This window comes from Erythrolamprus reginae, chromosome 3 (genome assembly GCF_031021105.1).
Source record: "Erythrolamprus reginae isolate rEryReg1 chromosome 3, rEryReg1.hap1, whole genome shotgun sequence".
Classification (NCBI taxonomy): domain Eukaryota; kingdom Metazoa; phylum Chordata; class Lepidosauria; order Squamata; family Dipsadidae; genus Erythrolamprus; species Erythrolamprus reginae.
The window spans coordinates 20596216-20623268 of record NC_091952.1 but is presented as its reverse complement, the minus strand read 5'-3'; the positions used below and the strand labels follow the sequence as shown (position 1 = coordinate 20623268).

General features: G+C 40.0%; 1 protein-coding gene across 1 annotated transcript; it reads right to left on the bottom strand.

Annotated features, from left to right (window-relative positions):
• On the bottom strand, positions 1-27053 carry CBLN4 (cerebellin 4 precursor). The gene is made up of 3 exons (XM_070748797.1): positions 26763-27053; positions 13941-14057; positions 1-198 (listed from the first exon to the last, which is right to left on the bottom strand). Exons 1-3 carry the CDS (start codon positions 27051-27053, stop codon positions 1-3), a joined length of 606 nt encoding a protein of 201 aa, XP_070604898.1.

Below are 27053 nucleotides of genomic sequence, written 5' to 3'. Positions count from 1 at the left end.
TTACAGGGGAAAGACCAAGAAGCCAGAAAACGTGGAATACTGCCATCCTCCAACCAGGTTACCTTTCTCCAGTTTAAGGTAAACCTTATCTTCCTTGTCTAGGTAGAGTAGGACTCCATTTGTGGCAGCTTCACGAGTGACATCTTTGTCCCCAGCAAAAGCTGAAATGACTGGTTTCCCATTAAGCATCAAGTTCACCTGCAAAAATAATAACAATTTTAAAATGCTGAAAAGACTCAAGTAAAGACATAGGCATCCAATACTACTAAGGTTAACGGGGAGGGTCCTTAGAAGGCGAGTGCAGCCTAGACACGTTTTGCCAATTTCAACATCTTTTCAGAAGTAGCAGGAATAAACAGTTTGGTAAATTGAATGTGGGAGGGATGGAAGTAGAAAGACAGACAGCAAACTGGTTGTAGGAGTGAAAGAATATTTGATTTCCATAGTCAGCCATCTCAAGAAGTGACTCTGGGTGGAGTGAGCCTTCTCTGTGGAGGCCCCGACTCTCTGGAACCAACTCCCCCCAGATTTCAGAATTTTCCCCACCCTCCTCGCCTTTCGCAAGCTCCTTAAACCCCCCTGTGTCGTCAGGCATGGGGGAACTGAGATATGTTCTTCCCCCTAGGCCTATGCAATTTGTGCATGGTATGTTTGTGTGTATGTTTGGTTTTTTAAATTAGGGTTTTTAAAATTATTTTAAATATTAGATTTGTTATACGTTGTTTCACTATTGTTGTTAGCCGCCTGAGTCTGCGGAGAGGGGCGGCATACAAATCTAATAAATAAATAAATAAGTAAGTAAGTAAGTAAGTAAGTAAGTAAGTAAGTAAGTAAGTAAGTAAGTAAATAAATAAATAAATAAAAAAAATTTAAACATTAGAAAATATATATGGCCATAAACTATCTATCTATCTGTCTGTCTGTCTGTCTGTCTGTCTGTCTGTCTGTCTGTCTGTCTGTCTACCTACCTATCTATCTGACTTTTATGCCGCCCAATCCCGAAGGACTCAGGGCGGCTTACAACAGCGGTACAAATATAAGAATAAATACAAAACAGTAAAAGAAATCAAATAGTTACGTGAGGTTAAAACATAACAAACTAAAAAACCATTATTATAAAAAAAGAAAAAACACTCTCATATACATACATAACATTCTGGCAGTTGGCCATCAAGCTGTGAATTTATGGCCCCCTGGGCCTGTCGGCAAATTGTCATAGGTCAGTGATTGCGAACCTATGGCACGGGTGCCACAGGTGGCACACGGAGTTATATCTGCTGGCACACAAGCCGTTGCCCTAGCTCAGTTCCAAGATGCATTTGTGTGCCAGCCAGCTGATTTTTGGCTAGCACAGAGGCTCTGGGTGGGTGTTTTTGGCTTCCAGACAGCCTCTGGGGGAATGTGGGAGGGCATTTGTACCCTCCCCTGGCTCCAGGGAAGCCTTTGGAGACTGGGGAGCGCAAAAGACAAGCCTACTGGGACAACCAGAAGTTTGGAAATAGGCCAGTGTTGGCCTCCAGAAGGCCTCTGGGAAGCATAGGAGGGGAGGAGAGGGGAGGGGAGGGGAGGGAAGGGAAGGGAAGGGAAAGAAGATGATAGATGATAGATTGATGATGGGGAGGGGATGGAAGGGAGATGATAGATGATAGATTGATGATGGGGAGGGGAGGGGAGGGGAGGGGAGAGAAGGGAAGGGGAGGGGAGGGAAGGGAAGGGAAGGGAAGGGAAAGAAGATGATAGATGATAGATTGATGATGGGGAGGGGAGGGGAGGGGAGGGAGATGATAGATGATAGATTGATGATGGAGATAGAGAAAGAGATCTAACTAGATCTATCCCTGCTCCCTGCTTAGTACTAGGATACTGGGGTACTGAAGTCTGTCAGCAATTAATTGAACTGATAGACTTGATATCAACCAGTTTCTTCTGTTCCAAATTACCAAAGGTAGATAAACTGAAAATATTTTAAGACTCAATTATCTTAGTGAGTCTCATACTAACTGGCCAAATACAAATTTATATCACTCCTCGAAGGTAGAGCAGCAGGCATACACATGCCTAGCATTGGACTGGACACTTCCCAACTGTTGTAGATTTGATGAATTGTTGTGCCTTGCAATACTGATTTTACAAGCTTCTGCATTTATTTCCTAGAAATAAGTCTCACTTGGTTCGGTGGACAAACTGATAAATAAGTGAGCAGCAAGCGCAGCAGAGAAGATGGCTCTTGATATAATCTTAAATTATTTCCAAATTGGAGACAAGTTGTAAGCATGACTGAATTTCCATGAAGTAGTGAAATAGTAGCAAACGCAACATCCTAGGGAATTGGAAAATAGCCCAGAAAGTTCAAAAGAATCATATTTAATTTCAAATGGAAGCTTTTTTTTTCTTTAAAAGGAGAAGTTTAACTAGATAGAATATAAAAGGAACTGACAGAAGTGTAAGACTGCTTCAGGGAGCTTAGAAATTATTTTAAATGTAACAGGAGTTGAAATGAAATACACAATACAGACTAGAAAAGGCATAAACAATTTAGAAATGATGCCAATAAAAAAAGGAAAATATAAAAGGTAAGAAAGCTTTATTTTACAAAGTGGAAAAACGTGAAAATAAACCATTAAACCAAGTAACATAATATGCACCATTGGTAGGATAAATAAAAAAAGAATCAGAAGAGCCAATATCCATGATATCCAAACTAATAATAACAGAAACAACTCAGGAAACTCAAACTGCCGAAGGATACAGTTCTACAGAGGAATCATTGAGTCTGTCACCTGCACCTCTATAATTGTCAACTTTGGTTCTGCAACCCAACAAGACCAACACAGACTTCAGAGGATAATCAGAATTGCAGAAAAAACAATTGCTGCCAACCTGCCTTCCATTGAGGACCTGTATACTGCAAGAGTCAAAAAGAGGGTGGTGAAAATATTTACTGACCCCTCACATCCTGGACCTAAACTGTTTCAACTCCTACCCTCAAAACATCGCTACAGAGCCCTGCACACCAAGACAACTAGACACAAGAATAGTTTTTTTCCGAATGCCATCACTCCGCTAAACAAATAATTTCCTCAACACTGTCAAACTATTTACTAAGTCTGCACTACTATTACTACTATTTTTAATCATCATTCCTATCACCCATTTCCTCCCACTTATGACTGCATGACTGTAACCTGTTGCTTGTATCCTTAAGATTGTTATTAATATTGATTGTTTCTCACTGCTTATTTGCCCCCTATGTCAATCGTTAAGTGTTTACCTCATGATTCTTGACAAATGTATATGAGACCATATGCACCAAAGACAAATTCCAATCACACTTGGCCAATAAAGAATTCTATTCTCTATAAAGAATCTAATTTCATCATCAGGATTAGGGATGAAAAATGACAATGAAACTAAATAATGAATACCTAATTCTTGAAAGCAAAGCGGTAAGTAACAGAAGGCAAGATGATTTTTTTAAGCGATTTTATAGATGATGGAAGTAGTACAGGGGTAGGTTCTGTTTTTCTTCACTGCTAGTTTGCTCAGTGGCATGAAGTGCTTAAAACACAACTTCTGCACATGCACAGAAGCAAAAACACATCTTATGCACATATGCAAAAGCGAGAGGGGTGTGGCAGGCCTGGGTCACTGCCAGTTCTAGTGACCCAGGCCTCCAAGTTACTACTGGTTCTATAGAATCGGTTTGAACCGACAGGAACCCACCTCTGTAGTAGTTTTGGAATCTGCAGGGGAAGGGTAAACTTCCAAGCACATTTTAAGAAGAGGGAGCAGGAATGCAAAAGAGCATAGAATTGGTCCATTCCCATTTATCTGATGGAAACTGTTCAGCAACTGAAGATCAATGGAAAAGGTGCAAAAAAAGGGCAACAAGTATGATCAAGGAAATGGGGCACCTCCCTTATGAAACCAGGTTGCAACGCCTTGGTCTCTTCAGCCTTGAAAGACGGTGTTTAAGGGCTGACTTGATCGAAGTGTATAAAATCATGCATGGTCTTTTCTCTATCACACAATACTAGGACAAGGGGGCACTCCCTAAGCTCATAGGTAAGAAAGTGAGGACAAATAAAGGGAACCTCTGGAACCGCCTGCTACCGCACAAATCCCAGCGACCGATAAGGTCCCACAGAGTTGGCTTTCTCCGGGTCCCGTCGACTAAACAATGTCGTTTGGTGGGCCCCAGGGGAAGAGCCTTCTCTGTGGTGGCCCCAGCCCTCTGGAATCAACTCCCCCGGAGATTAGAACAGCCCCCACCCTCCTTGTCTTTCGCAAATTACTCAAGACCCACCTATATCGCCAGGAATGGGGGAACTGAGACACCTCCCCCAGGCTTTTATATTTTATGTTTGGTATGTATGTGTTGTATGGTTTTAATTGTTGGGGTTTTATATATCTTTTCTTTAATATTAGATTTGTTACTGTTATATTGTTTTAATTATTGTTGTGAGCCGCCCCGAGTCTTCGGAGAGGGGCGGCATACAAATCTAATAAATTGAATTGAATTGAATTGAAATATTTCTTCACCCAGAGGGTCGTTGGTTTATGAAATTCACTTCCAAAAGAGGTCATGACAGTGGTCAGTCTTGATAGCTTCAAGGCAGGATTAGACAAATTCATGGATGCCAAATGTATTGTTGGTTATTGAAACGGATGTCCATGTGCCACCCCTATGTTGGTTGGGGCAGGCAGAAATCCCTTGAGTACTATTTGTTGGGGCTCAAGGGAAAGGGAGGATTTTGCCTTCTCTTTCTACTCAAAATCCCCATGTACAATTGGTGGGCCACTGTGTGACACAGAATGCTGGACTCGATGGGCTTTGGCCTGATTCAGCATGGCTCTTCTTATGTTCTTATGTTCTTAATTGCATACAAATGTGTACCTAATCCTCCAAAGCTTTGTCTCCTTTCTGCCTGGATGTGTATCCCACCTTTCTGTTTATTCCAACTCTCGGGGAAATTCACTACCATAAAAGAATCAGACTACAAAATGCGAAAATAAAATTGAAAGCCAAACCAATGTGAGAAATAATTGTTAGAAGAGTAAATCAAAGCTAAACAAAACATTTTGCCATTTCTTAAACATTGGGAGAAAGTGAGAGGCAACTGCATTTCCTTAAAACTGAGAGTCACCCAAAAGAAACCCCCTGTCTGTAAACTAAGTAGCCAAGATTCTGGTAAGGATGGCATATTCAAAAGAATATCAGGGAGAAGTAACCCCATAAATAAACATGTCCAAAGTCATTTAGAGCTTGAAAGGTCAATACCATCATTTAAACTGAGCATGGTGAGTAAATGGTAGCCAGGAGACATTTTAGTAAAAGATATCATAGGATTCCAGTATCTTGCATCAATCAACAAGCAGAAGCTTGTTTGCTGCACTTTTGCACCAATTGCAATTTCCAGACAATGGTAAATTTCCAGAAAACACCCTGCATTAGACAAGATAGAATATAATCAAGACATGGTTAACTGTTGCTATATCCAATCAGTTCAAGAAGTAGCACACTGGCATAATTAGCAGAAATGATGCAAAAGTGCTTCTCATCATAGCCATCACCTGCATATCCAATGACAGTTGGTCATCAAGGATCATTTCTAGATGTAAGCCTCCCCTTACTGGGGAGTGTGTGATTTTTCTCCTTATCCACCAAATCTCTATCATATCTAGGTTTAATTGCAATTTATTTATCCTTATCTTGCCTATTATTAAGATTAGGCAGTGTACAAGGAAAGATTGAAGGCAAACAAAGTCCAGGCAGAAAAAGAACATCATGGCTTCAAAATTTAAGGAAGGAGAAGGAGGAGAAGGAGAGGAGGAGGAGAAGGAGGAGGAGGAGGTGTTCAAGGGCTTTGATGTTTTTCCATGGTTCCAATATCTCTTCCTAAGCACATCTTGACATTAAGAACTAACACTATTGTGATACTGAACATCCAAAGCCCAACTCTGAAGGCCTGGAAGGGTACCATGGTCAACTATGGCAAAAATATCCAAGCGAATGAATAAAGCTCAGTCTCCAGAACAAGCCATTTATGACACACAAAAGCAGTCTCAGTAACATATCCCAAAATAAAAACATGAAAAGGACTCAGAAACATCTGTGTCACCCTCTCATATTTATTTAATAGAGGTCCACCCAACTTCAGAACACTTTGGGTTGTGTTACAGCATTAAAAGCAATGGAAACCAAGCAAAATTGAGAACATCCTAAAAGAAAACATTCATCTGAAACTTAAAGGGGTTTATATTCACCTTTATGCAGTGTCTGGAGGAAACGGGGTGGCATAAGGTCCAATTAATAAATAATAAATAAATAAAAGCATATTTAAAATAATCAGAGTTGAGGCCATGGCAGTCTCTGGGGTGATGCTCTATGGAGACACCAAAGGGAAGGCATGATGACCAAGACATCCTTGGACCTCTTGGGTGACATTGTTTGATCAACAGGATCTGGACCATTCTATCTGATTGTACAGGATGAGCAGAAATAGATAGGTTGTCAGATAGTGAAATTCTATGCCAAGAAGAACTTTATGGGTTGCAACCAGCATACTGATGAGTCTGGAAAACTTTTTCTCAGTCTTCTTATCCAGTGTATAAAATCATCTGCAGATAGGGCCTCCAATATTTGCCATCAAACATTTGTAACCATCCCAGAGGGCCTCTGCTAAGCAAAGTCAATTGAAGAAGGCAGTTTACTTTAATGACTATGTGTCTCATTTAAGACTGCAGAAAAAGAGGTCTTAAAATCAGATGTGATTCACTTGTTTGTTTGTTTGTTTGTTTATTTGTTTGTTAGTTTGTTTATTGATTGATTGATTGATTGATTGATTGATTGATTGGATTTGTATGCCACCCCTCTCTGCAGACTCGGGGCGGCTAACAACCGTAATAAAACAGTATATGACAATAATCCAATACTAAAAACAGTTAAAAACCCATTATATAAAAACCAATCATACATACAGACATACCATGCATAAAATTGTAAAGGCCTAGGGGGAAAGTGTATCTCAATTCCCCCATGCCTGGTGGCAGAGGTGGGTTTTAAGCAGCTTACGAAAGGCAAGGAGGGTGGGGGCAATTCTAATCTCTGGGGGGAGTTGGTTCCAGAGGGCCGGGGCCGCCACAGAGAAGGCTCTTCCCCTGGGTCCCGCCAAGCGACATTGTTTGGTTGACAGGACCCGGAGAAGACCCACTCTGTGGGACCTAACTGGTCGCTGGGATGAGCAACCATATCATTTAGCAACAGAAGTTTTGATCCCAATTGTGCTCATAAATCAAGGACTACCTTTAGAGAGAATCACACAGTGGGATCTCAAGGAATTACCAATCCTTGACTAATGCTAGTTGCTCTTAATTGTGCATACTTTAGCAGATGCATCTATAGTTAATAAAGTTGCAATTCATCACGTAACTTCATATATCATTCCATGATTTTGATGTGAAGTACAGCAGGGAAGGCAATATTTACAGATCTTCATGTAGCCAAATTTCCATATCTCGATATCTCTGGTGGCCACTGCCTGCAGCATATTTGTCTGCTACAACTATATTTTTAATAATGTAATTATTTTTTGTAAGAAAAATAATTACAAAAATTAAAACACAGCCAAAGCATTAAGTGAATTAGAATGCATGTTACTGCAGGCTACTTCTGCTGACTGCCAGCTGACTGCAATTTGACAGTTCAAATCTCTTAGGTTGACTAAGCTTTCCATCCTTCTGAGGTGGGTGAAATGTGAACCCAAATTGTTGGGGGCAATATGCTGACTCTGTAAACCACTCAGAAGGGCTGTAAAGCACTGTGAAGTGGTAAAGAAGTCTAAGTGCTATTGATATTGCTATGTATCTGTATAGGCATATGTGTGTGTGGGGGGGAAGTGAGTTGATCCTCGGAATCAATATATTCCATCCATATTATTTCCTTTTCTAAAAGGTTAGGTGCAGTAATTTTCCAGATATTGCTGGAAAGAAAGATGAAGCCAATGGCATGCATAGTTTTTGGATGTAATGCTGAGAAACAATATACAGTGGTACCTCTAGTTACAAACTTAATTCGTTCTGTGACCAGGTTCTTAAGTAGAAAGGTTTGTAAAAAGAAGCAATTTTTCCCATAGGAATCAATGTAAAAGCAAATAATGCTTGCGATTGGGGAAACCACAGGGAGGGTGGAGGCCCTATTTCCTCCCAGGAGATTCCTAGAGAGGCCCTATGGAGGCTTCTCCCCACCTTTTGCAGCCCTGTTTCCTCCCAGGAGATTCCTAGAGAGGCCCCAGGGAGCCTTCTCCCCACCTTTTCTGACCCTGTTTCCTCCCAGGAGATTCCTAGAGAGGCCCCACAGAGGCTACTTCCTGCCTTTTCCAGTTACAGTTTTGGAGGCTCGGATTTGTAAGTGGAAAATGGTTCTTGAGAAGAGGCAAAAAAAAAAACTTGAACACCCGGTTCTTATCTAGAAAAATTCATATGTAGAGGCGTTCTTAGGTAGAGGTACTGTATAGTCCTGTATAAGTACTGTATAGCCCAGTGTGAAGAAGTGAATGGGGCTACAAAAAGGCTGAACTGTATTCAGTGAAATTAAATATTATTCATGTGACTTTTCTTATTTTAATCATGTTCTGATTTGTCACATTCAGAATTAAAATTGGTGGTAACTAACCGTAGGGTCTCTGATTGATTGATTGATTGATTGATTGATTGATTGATGTGACTCCCCCTGTCACTAACATGATTCTGGGCAACTAACACAAATTTTTAAACAATAAAAATAAATATTATTTATTTATTTATATTGAGAGAGAGAGAGAGAACTACATAATTTAGCAATCATTGAAAAAACCACCCTCATGAATAGTATGGTATAAATATTTAAAGATTCATATGAGTTTCCAAATGAGAGCTAATCTGCAGGTTGCGTAAAGTGAGAGAATATTAATAATTGTAAGGAATTTGCTTGTTTGCTATTGCTTTCCTGAATGAAATCCTCATGTGCAAAGAACTATTTACATCTCTTAGCTGTGACCAATAACAACACAATGTTAGGCCCAAGGAGAATAGTTAGAATTGGACTGCAATTTTTCTGAAGCTGAGGGGAAACGCGAGCATCTGTATGATATGCTAATTGATCTTTTAAATACATATTTATTCAATCATCAGATAATCATCTGGAAAATTAACAAATCCCATTGCATCCTACATATGTTAAAATGGCTTCTATACTGACGATGCTGAGTCCCAAATTAAATATTACATTCCATTAAGTTTCTCTGTTTGAACTAAAGAAAGGATAGGAAATGCTGTTTAACCCCTTTACCCCTAAAGGCTTAAACCCAGAAAGCCACCTCTGGCATTCACTCAACAGCTGTCTACAGCTGTCAACAACTTTGACATCAACACACAGTGGAAAGCCAAATGGGCTGTGGAATGCCCAGATACAGGCAGTTACAGAGATGACCCTACATAAGGGGCCAGGTATGACCATCATCACCAGAATTGGTCAAGTCTCAACAGGATCCGTACCCAACATGGTGTTCTGTCTGGGTCACTCCTGAAGCTAGGACCAACCCAAAAAGATAAGCCAGACACACCGGTTGAATCCAAACACAGTTTTATAATGGTAAAGAGAAAAGAAGCCAACAGAAAATGTCCTTACAAGTCAGGAAAGCACTGGAACTCCAAATAGATACATGAAGGCAATTGTTCATACATAAACACAGGATCCTTGATGACAAACGAGGCTGTTGCTAACAGGCACAAACCTCCCACTGGTCTTCAAGACTGCTGGGCCACGTGCCAGGAACAAAACACTGAGAGAAAAGCCAGATAACTCCAACTCCACTGTGATAACACACCATGCTGCTGGAATGGTTCTCATGCCTTATAAACCCTTCCCTGCTAATGAGGACCACACCCAAGCCCTGGTGTTCCTCATTCAACGCTGATAATATCTATTCAGTTGCTGCCTCCTTTGATCTATGCATCTCTGTCGCATATTAATGATAGCTTGTGCCTCATCATCCAATGACTCCAGAGACTCCAAGCTACTTGCTTGAGAGAGCCCCTCCCCAGGGCTCCCAGGCCCCTCTTCCTCGTCACTTTCTAGATTGTTATCTCCCCAGTCTGGCTGCCAAGAACTCTCCTCTTCGCTCTCAGCCTCCCCCGGGCATGGAGCCAGCAAAGACGCAGCTGGTCTTTGATCTTGCTCAGGCTGAACCACAACACATGGTGTCTGCCAGGACTCATCGTTTAAGAAAATTTATGGCATTAATATACTGCCATAATATAATTTTTTTCCAATTCTTTGTTATTTCACATGCACAGAAATACACAGCAAACTGTTTATATCATCTGTCCTAGGAGGCAAATTTCTGGGAGGCAGAGGCAGAATTTTTTCCTTGCTTTCCTCCCCCAAAACTAAGGTGCGTCTTATACTCCGGTGAGTTTTATACTCCAAAAACTATGGTATCTGTATATGCAGGATTAAAAAAAACTGATTTTCTTTCTCCCATTGCAGAGGATGGAAGCCACTCTTTTCTCAAAATTGGCCGTTATGGCCACCTGCCTAATGCTTTTCATAAAGGAATTCTCTATTTCCAGGCTTCATGCCTTGCTAACTTCAACTCTCACCATTTCTGAGGCAGAGGTTTTAGACTCATGAGCTAAGGCAATGCAGGAACAGATTACAACGAAATTGCTCTCAAGCTATTGCAGTAATATATTCTGGGAAATGAAGATAGGCGTTATAAGCCTAGGAGAGGCATGCTCTGTTGACCATTCATTTCCCCAGATGCCAATCCACCTCCTTATCATAGCTCATCTTGCCTTAAAAAAAAAAAAGAGGCAATTGGCTGCAGAAATATAAAGAGTTTAAAAGTAAAGCCCACAACTAGTATTTAGTATGTCTTTCACCATGATGTTTATCATCTGCAATGATTCTGAAGTAGGAATGAAAGAGGCTTTTAAACTACCATCAGACAGAAAACTTTTAGCAATCCTTCAAAGTCTAATCACTGCTTTTATAACTTCTTGGCTCCTGGGAAACAATGGATTACACATGAGTAGCCAACAGAACAACAGACAGAGTCCTACATGATGGGGCAGCATATGAATGAATGAATGAATGAATGAATGAATGAATGAATGAACAAACAGAGTTGAAAGGTACCTTGGAACAAGGGGTAGAATTCAACGCAAATTTCTTACAGGTTCTGTAGGCATGGCTTGGTGAGTGTTCCAGGGGAAGGCTACTGCAAAATTGCCATTCCCATTGCACTCTGGGGCCAGCCAGAGGTGGTATTTGCTGGTTTTCTGAACTATTCAGAATTTCCCCTGCTGGTTCTCCAGAATACAGCTCATCTGTTTGGAACCCATGCTGCATCTCAGACATTAACACCCTCGAAAATGTCCAGAGATACTTCACCAGAAGAGCCCTGCATTCCTCCTCCCGTAACAGAATACCGTATGAAACTAGACTTACAATCCTGGGCCAAGAAAGCTTAGAACTAAGACGCCTTAAACGTGATCTAAGTATTGCCCACAAGATTATATGCTGCAATGTCCTGTCTGTCAACGACTACTTTAGCTTCAACCACAACAACACAAGAGCACATAACAGATTCAAGCTCAATATTAACTGCTCCAAACTTGACTACGACTTTAGTAATAGAGTTGTTGAAGCGTGGAATTCATTACCGGACTCCGTAATATCATCCCCTAACCCCCAACTTTTTACCCTTAGACTGTCCACGGTTGACCTCTCCAGATTCCTAAGAGGTCAGTAAGGGGCGTGCATTAGTGCACTAGAGTGCCTTCCGGCCCCTGTCCTATTGTCTCTCCTATATCTCCTATATCTTCTCTTCTATCCCTATAGCTTTCTTCTGTTCTCTCATTGATTATTTTAGTCTATACTCTCTCTTCTATTCTTTCTCTAATTCTATTTCCTCGAAGGTGTCCTCTATTACCTTCATTGTGTATTATTGTGTATTGGATAAAATAAATAAATAAATAAAAAATAAAAATTTCACCCCTACCTTGGAGGTCTTCTAATCCAAACCCTTGCTCAAGCAGGAAAACTTATACCAGTGATGGCAAACCTTTTTTTTTGGTTCACATGCCAAAAGGGGGCGTGTGGATGCGCTAGCAAGAGTACAGCTCTCCACACCCCTTCCCTCCACCCCCCATGCACACACACCCATGCTACCCCTGCAGACAATCCCCCCCCCCCAAGCTAGGATGTAAAAAAATGGCCAAACGGGCAAATCAGAAGTTTGGAAAAACAAACTTCAGGTTTGCCATTTTAGTGTTTTTTGCACTCTAGAGGGTTCAGGGAAGTTTCCTGAAGCCCTGTTGCAAACAACAACACAACAAGCAAACTGGAAGTATATTTTTTGAACTTTGGTTTGCCTGTTGTGCTGTTGTTTTGCACTCTGGGGCTTCAGGAAGCTTCCCTGAACCAGTGATGGGCTACCAAAATTTTTACTACCACACCGTGGGCGTCGCTTATGCATTTTTGCCCAGGTTCGCCTGGTGCACCAGTTGTGGCCCTACTTGGACAGGGAGTCATTGCTCACAGTCGTCATGACCTCATCACCTTGAGGTTCGATTACTGCAACACTCTCTACATGGGGCTACCTTTGAAAAGTGTTCAGAAACTTCAGATCATGCAGAATGCGGCCGCGAGAGCTATCGTGGGGCTTCCCAGATTCGCCCACATTTCTACAACACTCCGTGGCCTGCATTGGCTGCCGATCAGTTTCCGGTCACAATTCAAAGTGTTGGTAATGACCTTTAAAGCCCTACATGGCAGTGGACCAGAATACCTCTGGAACCGCCTTCTACCGCACAAATCCCAGCGGCCGATTAGGTCCCACAGAGTTGGCCTTCTCTGGGTCCCATCGACAAAACAATGTTGTTTGGCGGGTCCCAGGAAAAGAGCCTTCTCTGTGGCCCTCTGGAATCAACTCCCCCTGGAGATTAGAACAGCCCCCACCCTCCTTGTCTTTCGCAAATTACTCAAGACCCACCTTTATCACCAGGCATAGGGGAACTGAGACACCTCCCCCAGGCTTTTATATTTTATGTTTGGTATGCATGTGTTGTATGGTTTTAATTGTTGGGGTTTTATATATACTATTTTAAATATTAGATTTGTATTACTATTATATTGTTTTTGTTAATGTTGTGAGCCGCCCCGAGTCTTCAGAGAGGGGCGGCATACAAATCTAATAAATTATTAATTATTATTATTATTATTATTATTATTATTATTATTATTATTATTATTATTAAACTGGACCTGGGTGAATAGGGGAACATCTTAGATTTGGAAGAAAATAATTTCTCTGTTTTTGCCAAGATTGAATGTAGCTTGATAGAAAGGGGATTTATTATTTTGTTTCAACATCTTTCAGTGCAAATTGGGTGCTTTGGTGTGGAGCTCCAAATTTGGTTACCGGAACTGTGTTCCTGATCATTCCCATAGGAGCCCATCATTGCCCTGAACCCTCCAGAGTGCAAAACACAGCCCAACGACAAATCAGAAGTACATTTTCTGAACTGCAGGTTTGTCTTTGATGAGTGAGTTATGAAGAAATTGTGATTTGGAACTCAACTTGGTCATTTTGGACAAGCTGCCATTTCTAGAGTGGGCTTGTAAGACTTTAATCTGATTTTTCTGTTAAAATCTATTAGCCTTTCTTAACAGTATCTATCCCTATGGTTTCATTCATGTTCATATTGCATTCTTTTGATATGTTATACTTTTTAATAACTTGCAACATTATGCTTTTAGTCTAAAGCTAATATCCAATACAAGTATTATAGGGTGGGGGTAGGAAGGGAAGGAAGAAGGGAAAAAAGAAGGAAAGAAGGAAAGACAGAGACATTAACAATGTTAGCCTCAGAGATTATTTTTTAATTCAACATACCTGAATTGTTTGGCTCTGGTAGACTTTAATTACATGAAAATTAAAACTGTATATTCCTTTTCTCGGTGCTACAAACACAGACTCCAATGTAAAGAAATTGCCCACATTTACTAGGATCTATAAATAAAAGGAAAGAAACCAGTAATTAATGGAAGCATTCCAAGTTCTGGAAAACAATGAAATGATTATTGTGAATGAATCCAAGTTTAATTGCAGGTTTTGCACATTGTTCATCTGACACTGAAGTGTATGCAAATAATATGATTTTACTTCCAACACTCTCATAATAAGATGTAATTATTTGAATAAAACCCACTTATTTTCAATTAAAGGTATAGAAATTCCTTCCTCGCATTCTTTAACTTATCCACATGCTTAGTTGAGAGTCAGTATTATTGAAAGCAACAGAAAACTATTTCTGAGTATACTTAGAGTCACGTTACATATTTTTGTACAACCAGCTGAGAGGCTACTAAGTTCCACTATGGTTCCTGCTGGGTTTCAAACAGGTGAGTCATCTCATCACATGGAATTGGATTACTTGGACAGCTGAAAACATTTGTAGCACAAACTTTTCAAGTTGCTTAGTTCTGTAAGCCTCACCAAAGAAGCCAGGCAGATACAAACAGAAGCACACTGAATGCCAACTGTTGAATAAACAGCTGCCCGCAAACTTCTGTTACACAAGCAAGTGCATCAAGCTTTACAACACTTCTGAACCTTCAAGATTACTCGGCCAATGAATAAGAACAGTACAGAGCTTCCTTCAGCTATTGATGGTGCAATGCAAGGCATTTGCTACGCTCCATCTGAAACATGCTCAGAACCAAATCCATGGTTCCCAATAAGTACAGCTGCCTACAACTATGGCTGTAAAGCCAACCACTCAGAATGTAGCAGTGCCAAGTAACAGCAACCTTAGGAAGGAGGAGTATGAGAAGCTGGAGGAGTACCAGCTGAAGGAGGTAGTAGAATGTATAGATCAAAGTGATCCCAGTGGTAGTACAAGCATCTGGTCTGTGAGTCCTAAGATGGTAGAGTGACTCCAACTGATCCCAAGAACCTCAAAGCTCTGTTCAGAAGTGTGCTAAGTTAGGAACAGCTAAGACATTGTTTAGAATCCTCAAATTCCCAGGCCATTGACAGAGGACTCAAGATGGAGAAAGACCTATACCATCTATAGTGCAGTCAGGCGGTAGGGAAAGCAAGTAGGATGCTTGGCTGCATAGCTAGAGGTATAACAAGCAGAAAGAGGGAGATTATGATCCTGCTATATAGAGTGCTGGTGAGACCACATTTGGAATACTGTGTTCAGTTCTGGAGGCCTCACCTACAAAAAGATATTGACAAAATTGAACGGGTCCAAAGACGAGCTACAAGAATGGTGGAAGGTCTTAAGCATAAAACGTATCAGGAAAGACTTAATGAACTCAATCTGTATAGTCTGGAGGACAGAAGGAAAAGGGGGAACATGATCGAAACATTAAAATATGTTAAAGGGTTAAATAAGGTCCAGGAGGGAAGTGTTTTTAATAGGAAAGTGAACACAAGAACAAGGGGACACAATCTGAAGTTAGTTGGGGGCAGATCAAAAGCAACACGAGAAAATATTATTTTACTGAAAGAGTAGTACATCCTTGAAACAAACTTCCAGCAGACGTGGTAAATAAATCCACAGTAACTGAATTTAAACATCCCTGGGATAAACATATATTCATCCTAAGATAAATACAGAAAATAGTATAAGGGCAGACTAGATGGACCATGAGGTCTTTTTCTGCCGTCAGACTTCTATGTTTCTATGTTTCTATAGGAATAAGAAGGGAATTTTTAGGTTTATGATAGATAAATAGATGATAGATAGATAGATAGATAGATAGATAGATAGATAGATAGATAGATAGATAGATAGATGATAGGTAGGTAGGTAGGTAGGTAGGGATGGAGAGGGAGGGAGGGAGGAGGGAGAGAGAGATGGCAACTGATAGACACAATTAGCATTGTGCATTCATGCCTTATTTCCACCTCTTCCACAATTTTTTGCACTCTTCTTTCTTCATGCATATAGATTCAGGATGTGGTCATGACATGAAGTTATCCCTAAGGAGGCAGATCACATGTCCTGAACTATATGAGCCTCAATGTTCTTATGGTTGTCCACAACTGGAAACAGACTCTCCATTCATCTACTTTTCCAAAATTGGTAGAATATTAAATAAAAGCTTGACATGTCAGCTGATTTGGTTATTAAGTGGCCCAATCCCTGAGTCCAATGGGATTGGATGGCATATAAATCAAATAAATGAAATGAAATTTATTTATTTTTTCTCTTCTTGCATTTGGAAAATTTGGCAGATTAGGAGGCACCTTATGCCTTGCAGATAAATTTAAACCAACCATACCCCCCTTAGGATTACTGAAACATTCACGGTAATCCTACTCATTTTGGAATGCAGACTAAATATTCCACACAAATTGAGAGTGGACATCAGATAGCCTGAAGTTGTACACATGTAACATTTCTGTTTAAAAGACCCATGTTTACAGGGGTGTTTTCTAAATAGAAAGGATAATGTTTCTTCTCCCAGGTCTATAAAAATTTCTTACTTTTAATGCAAGAAAGCAATGGGTAATTATCCTGACTTTTTTAAATCAATATTAAAATTCTTGAATTAAATCTATTTTTGAGGAAAATCTGTAGTTTAGTAGTATAACTATTTAGAATTCTTATGTTCATTTCCTGAGCAATATCATTTATCTGTCTATTCTTTATGACCTTAACATAAACCCAATTTTCCCCACTAAACTTGTGCTTAATCACATAATCCTTATTGCTTACAAAAATGATAGCTGATTTCATAAGAGAAACATGCATTTCTGTTCTTTGCTACCCTTGAGCCAATCTCTCCTCCCTAACTCTATTACTATTATCTCTTTTATTCATTAAACATTGTTCTGCCGGCGTGTCTCACAACCACAACAAACATGAAACTCCATCAACTGAATATTGAAAAAAGTGTCACAAATACCTCTGACTGGTGTTAATGGTTGATACGGGTTGCTGCCAGCATCCTAGGTATCAACCACCTATCTTCTTAAAATATATACTGCTCAAAAAAATAAAGGGAACACTTAAACAACAGAATATAACTCCAAGTAAATCAAACTTCTGTGAAATCAAACTATCCACTTAAGAAGCAACACTGATGGACAATCAATTTCATTTTGTTGTCAGCACATTCAATTTTGTACAGAACAAAATATTCAATGAGAATATTTTATTCATTCAGATCTGGAATATGTTATTTGAGTGTTCCCTTTATTTTTTTGAGCAGTGTATGATTTTCCAAGTAGTAAATTTTTTTGCAGTTCCACTGGTGTTATTGCAGGAAGCTGCAATTTCTTGATGTGGTTTGTAAAATTCTTGGACATGGTAGCAAGGGCGTCAATGACATTGAGTATCACTGTTACATATTTCATCCATTGCTATATAGTTTCAATGGCCAGGTCTCAATATTTCATATTTTTTTCCAGTTCTTTTTCTTCAACTCTGGCATCTCCTGGTACAGGGATATCGATAAACTGTACTCTTCGGCCTTTAACAACTGTGATATCTAGTATGTTGTGTTCAAAATGATGATCTGTCTGTATTTGAAAGCCCCTCAAGATTTTCACTGTCTCATTTTCAGTAACTTTTTCCACTTTGTGCTCCCATGACTTTTTGGATACAGGTATGTCCTGTTTTTTACATAATGACCAGTGGACTAATTTAGCAACTCGATAATGTCTAACTTTGCAATCAGTTTGTGTGATTTTGCTGCACTCACTTATAAAGTGTGAAACAATTTAAACTTTCTCATTGCAAAATTGGTAGTTTGGATTGTCAATGGATTTTTCTATCTTTGCTTTCACGGCATTAGTTTGTAGTGCTTGTTCTTGAGCAGTGAGTATTAAACCTTCCATTTCTTTCTTGATGGATCCCATTTTAAGCCATGCCCATGTTGGGTTGTCATCACAATTTCCTTCAATGTTTTTCAAGTGTTGTCCATGCGAAGCTTTGGTTTTCCATCTATTTAATCTGTCATCCATCTATTCAATCATCATCCATACACTGCCCATGTATTAATGGATTTAAATATGTTTCCAGCATTCAGCTTTGATTTTCATATTTTGCAAACCCTCCTGATGTATTCCTTTTGTATTGACTCTTTGACTTTTCCATTCAGTATGTTATCTGCTTCCAATATGCCTAGGTATTTGTAACCATCATCCTTTGCTAATGCTTTCATTATGCTTCCATTTCCCAGTTCTATTCCTTCTATTTTTTTTTTTCATTTTTCCTCTCTGCATTGATAATATAGGACAGATCATTAGGGCTTTTTGCACACATTTTTAAGTTATCCATGTAGAGTAGATGGTTTATCATGCCATGTTGGCTTGATATTTGGTATCCCAGTTTTGTGTTGTTGTTGCTGTTGTTGCTGTTGCTGTTGTTATTATACAGCTAGATGCATAGATTTGACATTTTGATCCCTCTATAAGGTCCTTACCAAGGACCTGTACCGCATATAGACATATGATGTTTTTTTGTTAAAGGTATTGGTGCAGGCTGAAATCTGTTCCAACTAAGGCTGCCTTTTGCAATTGAATGAGGTTGATTTTGTCAATGCCAATTGTGTTCAACTGTTGCTCAAGTTGCTTTAGAATTCCATCCAAGGTGCCACTGTTTGTCACATAGATGTTTAGACTGCATATGATTTTTTATCCACCCAAAGAGTCCTTCCCAAGGATCTGGGATAGATAGATGTTGCTGTTTGCTGTTGGTAACGGTATTGTTACAGGCTGTAAGCTGTTCCAGGTAAATCTGCCTTTTGCAATTGTCTAATTTTGTTAACGCCGTTGGTGTTCACATAATACTCCAGAGGTATTGAGATTGTATCCACAGCACCTATTACTATTAACTTTTCCAGGGTTGTTCTAATTTAAATTTGCAGGTCCTTATAGTTTGTGATTCCTTCCCACCCCCATTCCCTTTCTTCTATTCGTCTTTCTCCAGATATTGCAATGTCCACTATTCAGACATTTTTGTCTTATTGAATAATTGTTAAATCTAGAGTGTTGTGTGCATATTGAAATATTAGAGTGCTTTAGCGTCATCTTTTTCTGTCTATTTATTTTTATTTATTTATTTTTTTTTATTTATTTATTTATTTATTTATTTAGTTAGTTAGTTAGTTAGTTAGTTAGTTAGTTAGTTAGTGTTGTGGTTCCGTCTGAGGCCCCTCAGGGAACGGCTGATCTTCTGTCGGTTTCCAGCTCAGAGGGAGAGGCTGAGGAACAGGAGGTGCAGACAGACGAGGAGGAGGAATCCCAGGCTGAAGAAGAGGGAGGACAGCCAGAGTCCCACCAGGGGAGCTCTCCCCAGCAAGCAGCCTGGATTCCTTAGAGGAAAATGCACAAGCCATAATTGATCTGCGACAAAGAAGAGCTACTCAGAGACGAAATCAATTGGCTAAGTACTTTCAGCATTAAAGAGGCAACAGCTGGGTTTGGGTGTGGTGCTCTTGGGAAAGGCTAAAAGGCAGACCCACCCTTCCTGGCTTGTGGAGTTTTATCTTTGAGAGTCGTGGGACCTGGCTGTGAACTTTGGCGTCTTGGAATCCTGGTTTGTGCCTTTGACTATTGAAACTGTGGTGGGGTGTGCCAGCAAGAAGCTTGCTGTATTGTCTGGACATCAGGACCCTGCTGTAACGTATTATAGCCTGTCTGTTGGGAAGAACAGGTTTTCCTCTCTGCTTATTTTTTCCAGTTATAAAATACTTTTGGCTTTTACCAGAGTGTCTGGCTGTTTTTTCCAGTTGGTGTTGAGGTCTGGGGGAACCCAGACAGAACAGTTAGTTAGTTAGTTAGTTAGTTAGTTAGTTAGTTAGTTAGTTAGTTAGTTAGTTAGTTAGTTAGTTAGCCCAATACATAATACACATTGAAGAGAATAGATATGTAGTAATATAAATAAAGAAAAGAATAGAAGAAAAGATTCTATTCTATGGTCCTACCAGTTCTTGCTTGCAGTCAAGTATATGCACCATTATTGATACTTTAATTTGATTTGATTTGATTTTTCTATGCCGCCCAATTCTAGTGGGACTCAGGGCACCTTACAACAATAAATGAAATGGTACAATATAACAAAAGTCAAATATTAGTTAATAAAGACAATAACCACCACCACCCCTTATAAAACCCTGACAAACTATCCAATTTAATTTAATTTAATTTAATTGATTTATAAGCCGCCCAACTCCTTCCAGACTATGGGCACTGTATAACAGTTTAAAACAATCTAATAACAATTTAAACTCACCCAAATAAACCACTCATATCCTTAGCTGGAACTAGATAGTATAGTTCATTGGTCCCAGACCTGTCAGCAAACCCAAGTTTTCACAGCCTTTCGGAAGACCAGGAGGGTTGGGACAGTGAGGATCTCTGGGGGCAGTTGGTTCCAGAGAGCTGGAGCCACCACAGGGAAGGCCATCCCACATATCTTTTCCAACCAACATTGTCTGGCCAATGGGACCCTGAGAAAGCCAACCCTGTGGGCCCTAATCGGTCACTGGGAGGTATGCAACAGAAGATGGTCCTGTAAATAGTCTGGCCCTAAGCAATGTAGGGCTTTACCAACACCTTGAATTGAGTTTGGAGACTCATTGGGAGCCAGTGCAGCTTGTGAAGTGTTGGTGTGATGTGGGTGTACCTAGGTACACCCATGATACTTGCACGGCTGTGTTCTGGAACAATTGTAGTCTCTGAATGCTTTTCAAGGGTAGCCGCATATAGGGCATGTTGCAATAGTCAAGGTGTGAGGTGATAAGGGTGTGAGTGACTGTGAGAAGAGACTCCTGGTTCAAATAGGATAATAACTGGTGCACCAGGCGAACCTGCTCAAAAGCCCCCCAGCCACAGCTGAGAGATGTTGTTCCAATTTCAGCTGCGGATCTGAGAGGATGACCAGATTGTGGACCCACAAGAGGGGGTCAATGTTTGGCCTGAGAGGGGTTGATGTTCCACCTCAGGACCAAGGGTGGACAGATGGGCTGGTCCTTTGGATGGCCCATAGCCATTCAGTTTTGTTGGGATTGAATTTGAGTCTATTAACTCCCATCCAAACCCTCACAGACTCCAGGCACCAGCACATCACGTCCATACTTCACTGAATTGACACGGGATGGAGATGTAAAGCTGAGTATCATCAACATACTGCTGATACCTCACCCTGTGTCATTGGATGATCCCACCCAGCAGTTTCATGTAGATGTTAATTAGGAAGGGGGAGAGAACCAAACCCTTAAGCACCCCACAAAAAAGAGGCCTAGTGGTCAATCTCTGTCCCCCCACCAACATTGACTGCCATTGACTGGAGAGATAGGAGGAGAACCACAACAATATGGTGCCTCCCACTCCCTCCAGCATTCACAGAAAGATACAATGGTAAATAGTAGCTAAAGCCACTGAGAGGTCAAGGGGCACCAAGATGGTGGAGTACCCACCATCTTGGGCTCATCAGAGATCATCCATCAGTGTGACCAAAGCACACTGTGCTTTAGCCAGGCCTCAAACCCAGGGTCTAGGTAAGGGTCTAGGTAATCAGTTTCCTCCAATGACCAATAGGAGCTGGAGGGCCTCCACTTTCTCAACAACCTTACTTATAAAAGGTCAACTACCTTAGTTATAAAAGGTCATGACTGGACAATAGATTTTTAAATTGGCTGGGTCCAGGGAGGGTTCTTGAAGAGCGGCCTCATCACAGCCTTCTTTAGTGGCTGCGGAAAGGACGACTCACTCAAGGAAGCATTGATCAACACCTTGTTCCAGCCTTGTGTTAACCCCCTACTGGCCAAAATCAGCCAGGAGGGGCACAGGTCTAATAAGCAAGTGGAGGAGCTCATTGCTCCTTTGGCCTTGTCCACTTCATCAGGTGTTACCAGGTCAAGCTCATCCTACACAACTGGACTAAGACTTGTCCCTATCATCTTGATTGATATTGCCTAATCGGAGTCCAGATCCATCTGAATTTGAGCGACTTTATCCCCAAGAAATTGGTCAAATTCTTCAGCTCTACCCTATAAAGGCTCAACCGCTCCCTTCACATTAAGAAGGGAGCGGGTCACCCTAAAAAGGGCAGCTAGGTGTGATTCTGTAGATGCAATAAGTGTGGGAAAATGCAAACATTTTGCCCCCCCCCCCGTATCGCTGCTAGGTAAGTCCTAATAAAAGCTCTTAATAGTATCCAGTCAGATTCAGATTTACTGGCCTTCCAGTGCTGCTCTAGATCAGTGTTTCCCAACCTTGGCAACTTGAAGAAATTTGGACTTCAACTCCCAGAATTCCCCAGCCAGCATCCGGTGGCTGGGGAATTCTGGGAGTTGAAGTCCAAATATCTTCAAGTTGCCAAGATTGGGAAACACTGCTCTAGATGTCATGTCATTGTTGGTAATCATTCTATGAGATCTTCTTACAACACTTAACTAGGTGGTCCATTGTTTATTAAGCTTCTTGGCAGAAATGACATTTGCTATCTGTTGTTGGCTTCTCAATTCTGGCTTTATATGCATTTGTTCTTGAGGTATGGTTTTGTGAAGCCAGATTCAACCCTTTGGTTTCTTTCCAGTCTTATTATCATGCCATATCTGTTTTCTATTACTCATTTGGACTTTTATATGGGTCAGTTTGGTCTCTTTGGTGTTCAGTAAGCCTTCAAGATATCCTAGCTTCATTGCATCCTCTTCACTGTTCTTCAGATATTTTTCCAATGTCCTTTTTTTCTTCTTCGATTGTCCGGTATACTTGCATCATTCCATGCCTACCTATGCTCCTTGGTAAGTAGATTCTATCAAGATCAATGCATGGATGAAGCACATAATTTGTTGTGATTATTTTTGGGGACTTCCTATCCAGGACGTCTAGTTCAGTTTGAGTCAAATCTACTATTCCAGTTGTATATATTTCATGATTGGAATTACCCAGGTATTAATCACCTTGGTAGTATTTGCACCACTGATTTTGGACCTTAAAATCTTTTTTCAATTTTCTATTCTATTCTAACCTTCTTCTAGACTTCAGTGTGCCTAATGTTGACAGTTTATTATTATTGTTATTACCTGCCTGGCTAGTTTTGCAATCCTCTATCCATTAACTGAGGAATGAGCCCCACTTAATTAAATCACTTTTTAAAAAAATAAAAGTGTAGAATCCCAAGGCTTTCTAGATAATACAGAGGAATTTATAAAAACCTGAGCTATGGCTCATGCAGTTCTCATCTCTGCCACAAATTTATCAGAGAATCTAACATAATATGCCTTTCCCAGCTTCTCCTAGCCCCAGAGATGTATTAACAATGTGCTTTGGACCTTTTAAAATATCATTTGCCTTTTCATAATTTGTTGCCTTGAAAATTGCTTTATTATTTTATTCTGCTTTGTATGTGCCTGCCTCTAACTCTGCCCTGTTATCTTTTACCAGAGGGCACTGTTCAAAATAAATGTAACGTGCTGTGAAATATCCGTTTTGCATATTGTACATTTTAGTTTGCCTTTCAAATAAATTCCACACGGTCGCGAATCTTTCTTACATATAAACAGGTCACCCTCTGAAGTTCTCAATAAACTTTGATGGAATAACAGCCACCTAACATGTGCTTTGCATATAAGGCCTATTTTCTTCAACAGCCTTTCTCAATGTGATGCCCTTGAAAGTTTCTGGCCATAACACCCATTAAACTCTGACCTCTAATCATACTAAAAAGGACTGACAAAAAATGTATCTAGAAGACAGAGAAACAGAAAACACTCTTCGATCATTTGCAAAAGATTGGAAAGGATTGTGTCTTGTGAACTAGATAATCCCCAAGTTTGTGTGTTTGTGTGTGTGTGTGTGTGTACACACAAAGCTGATACAGGGAGAACTTGTGGCTTAGAGATTAAGCAGCTGCCTGACAAGGCAAGCAGCCCAGGTTTGAATCCCAGAAGGGTATGGCTAGCTGATAAGAGCTAAATAGCTTGAAATAGATCTAGTCTCTCTTTATTTCTTTATCAGTAAAAAATGTGTGTGTTTCTGTGTGTGTGTGTGTGTGTGTGTGTGTGTGTCCTGTCCCTGAATGAATATTATACCATAAATTTATCAATGCTCCTGTCTAAAATATTTTCTTTAAAGATAACTAGGAAATTAAAACAAATAACACAAAGCTATAGATCCAATGCAAGAGTAGACTTTACAAACAACTAAATGATAAATCATTGTATTATAATAAAAACTACATAAGCATATTATTTAAAAACAATGATATATTATCTTAAAAGTAATGAAATGTAATATTGCATTCTCTCTGACTGTACTATCCAAAAATATGCTACTACCAGTAACAGGAAGAATAGCTTCATATTTTCCTTTGGTCTGAAGAATGGAAATTGTAAAAGTTCTACTTGGGTCATTGTTATAAGGCAAGTTGTAATCCTTCTCCTGTGCCTTAATGTCAGCAACAAACCACATCAGTGAAAATTATAGATCCACTTCATCCCATCTATTTGACCTCTTGCCTAAATACATTTCTGTGAGCTGTAAGAAGAATAAAAACCATTCAATGGGACTTTCTTCTCAATAAACATGTATAGGATTAGAGTGTACCTTAGCAATATGTTTTGGGATCAGTCAGGGTAGGGACATACTTCAGTTGTCATGACAATTCCAGAAGCAATATATTTTGCATATAATAAGTAACATATGCTGGCTAATGCGTCCAGTAACGAAAGTGAAGATGTGAATGAAACATACAGTATGAAGGCAAGACGTGGATGATATCTCATAGGAAAACAGGAAGTTAAAACTTTGCAGAAAGAGTGAGGCATTTTTAAGTGGTACCGACCTAGCAGAGGGGAGAAGAATATATTTGAAGCATATACTTTTAAAAGTAATCTCTTCTATATCTTGCATCTGGATAGAAGTGGAAAATACCAATCTTTTGCCTTCTATTTCTTCCCCTGAGAAACAGGTAGCTGTCATGGGATTCCACCATCTCTATGTATCTTACACTACACATACACCTGACTTCTGATCCCTTGAAAAGGTTAATGACAATGTAACTGAGTTGGTTACAAGATTCCTAGGAATCCTTAGCACTGGCAAGAAACACAGATCTGTCAGACTGTCAAAGAATATCCCTTGGGAAAAAAAATAACTTGTGGGCTTAATTAAACCCTTCAGCTAATATTTGCAAGAATCTGCTGTATCTACAGCTCTATAAGCACACACAGTGCACAAACAGCTGATGGTAGGATATTAGATATAGTACATGGATTTTAAACCACCATTGGCATGATATAACTCCAATGCCTTTCTGTCTTCTCCTTCAAAAGATGGATCTTTGCCAGTCCAAAAATCGCATCCTGTAAAGGGCATCATTTTCAGCAGGGAAACTGACACATTTGTTTAATTGTCCTATTGAAACAGATTGATAATATTAAGACACATTAGATCAAAACTGGACATGTAATATGTTATTTTAAAAAGTAAGAGGAACACTTTTCCCCCTTATTTTTCCAGAAGATATAGGTAAAGGAATTATTATTGTCTATTTCAGGAGTGGATTTGGAAGAAGGGAGGAGAAAGTCCTTCCAAGGTTGCAAAATTCTGCAGTGATGCTACTAAGGTGCAGTGAATTTTCCAAAGGAGTGCCTCCATATTTTACTAGTGAGATCCAAGTCTGTTTCATTAGTACACTATCTAGATCCATGCCAAATAGATGCCAATTTAACTACAGAGTAAGTCCGGTGTAGGATAAGGGTTCGGTAGGGTGCAGAAACCTCATACAAGATTTGAAAGATTTAAGATTGAAAGATCTGAATGATTTTCAAAACTCATAAAAGATTTAAGCTGCTGGGAAATCTGATTGCTAATCAACTGAAAAGCTTCTGGAGATTTGGAGGTTTTCTTTATATATATCTTCGCTTTATCTCTCCACCCTCCACTTTGAAGCCTTTAACAAATTTCCAGCTTTTTTTTCCCTTCAGGATATCAAGGTAAAATTAAAATGCCAAAATCTTATTTTTAAGTAAACATTCTCAAGAATAAAGTGCAATAATACATAAGTAACTTGATTTTTGCAGTCTTCCCTCAGTATTAACCTCTTTGAAGCATTAAATCATGTCTGGTATTACCTCATTTATTCCAGCACACCAAGAATAGTAAAATTGTTACTTATGTCATAATGTGTGACAGATTCTTTTTTTATTATTATTCTGTGAAGTCTTAACTGCCGGAACTTATTTAACCCTCCGTGTGCCTTCAAACGTAAAGTGGAAATGTAGAAACTGAAATCAATAAGTAATAGAGGGAAAAAATAACTTCATTCTCAGAGGAAAGCATGTGTGAAATTGCTATCCATCTTAAGAGGCAAAAGAAAACCTATGAATTGAGCAGACTGAATGAATGGATCAAAAGCTTCTGTCTGCAATTCCTAAGATTCAACCCACTCCTTTCCAAGGAGGATTAAAGAGTTTGCAAATCAACTCCACCTGTTGATTCCCACCTACTGTCCTTATCCTATCTCATCTCAGTACTGTAAGCAGCTGCCTCCACCCACCCCCCTCCACTTTTAACCTAGTCCCTTTCCCAGGGGTGAAAGCACTTTAAAAAAAAAAAACCCTCTTTCCTGCCTTAAACAAAACTCGGGCAAAACCAACTTCCCCACTCCAACCCCACGCTCCTCGTATGGGTAGGAAACGATTAGAATGTCTTTCCACTTATTACACCCATTTATGTTCCTTTTACCTGATCGAAATAGATGATCCTGGTTTTGTTGCTCATCTCGGAAGGCTCATGGTTGGTACTCCTGACTGCCGAGAAAGCCACCTTAGAATTAGCAGCCCGTACAGAGATCCCCAGAGGAGAAGAAGAGGATCCCTTGGAATCGGTCGCTGGGTTGGAATCGCAAACTACCAAGCATTTCCCTTCGAGTACGATGGGTTCGGTGTCGTTCTGCGCCCAGACGGGGAAAGCGGAGAGAGCCAGCGTTAGGAGGATGGTGGGCACCATGGACAGCGCCCTGCTTAAAGCGCCCAT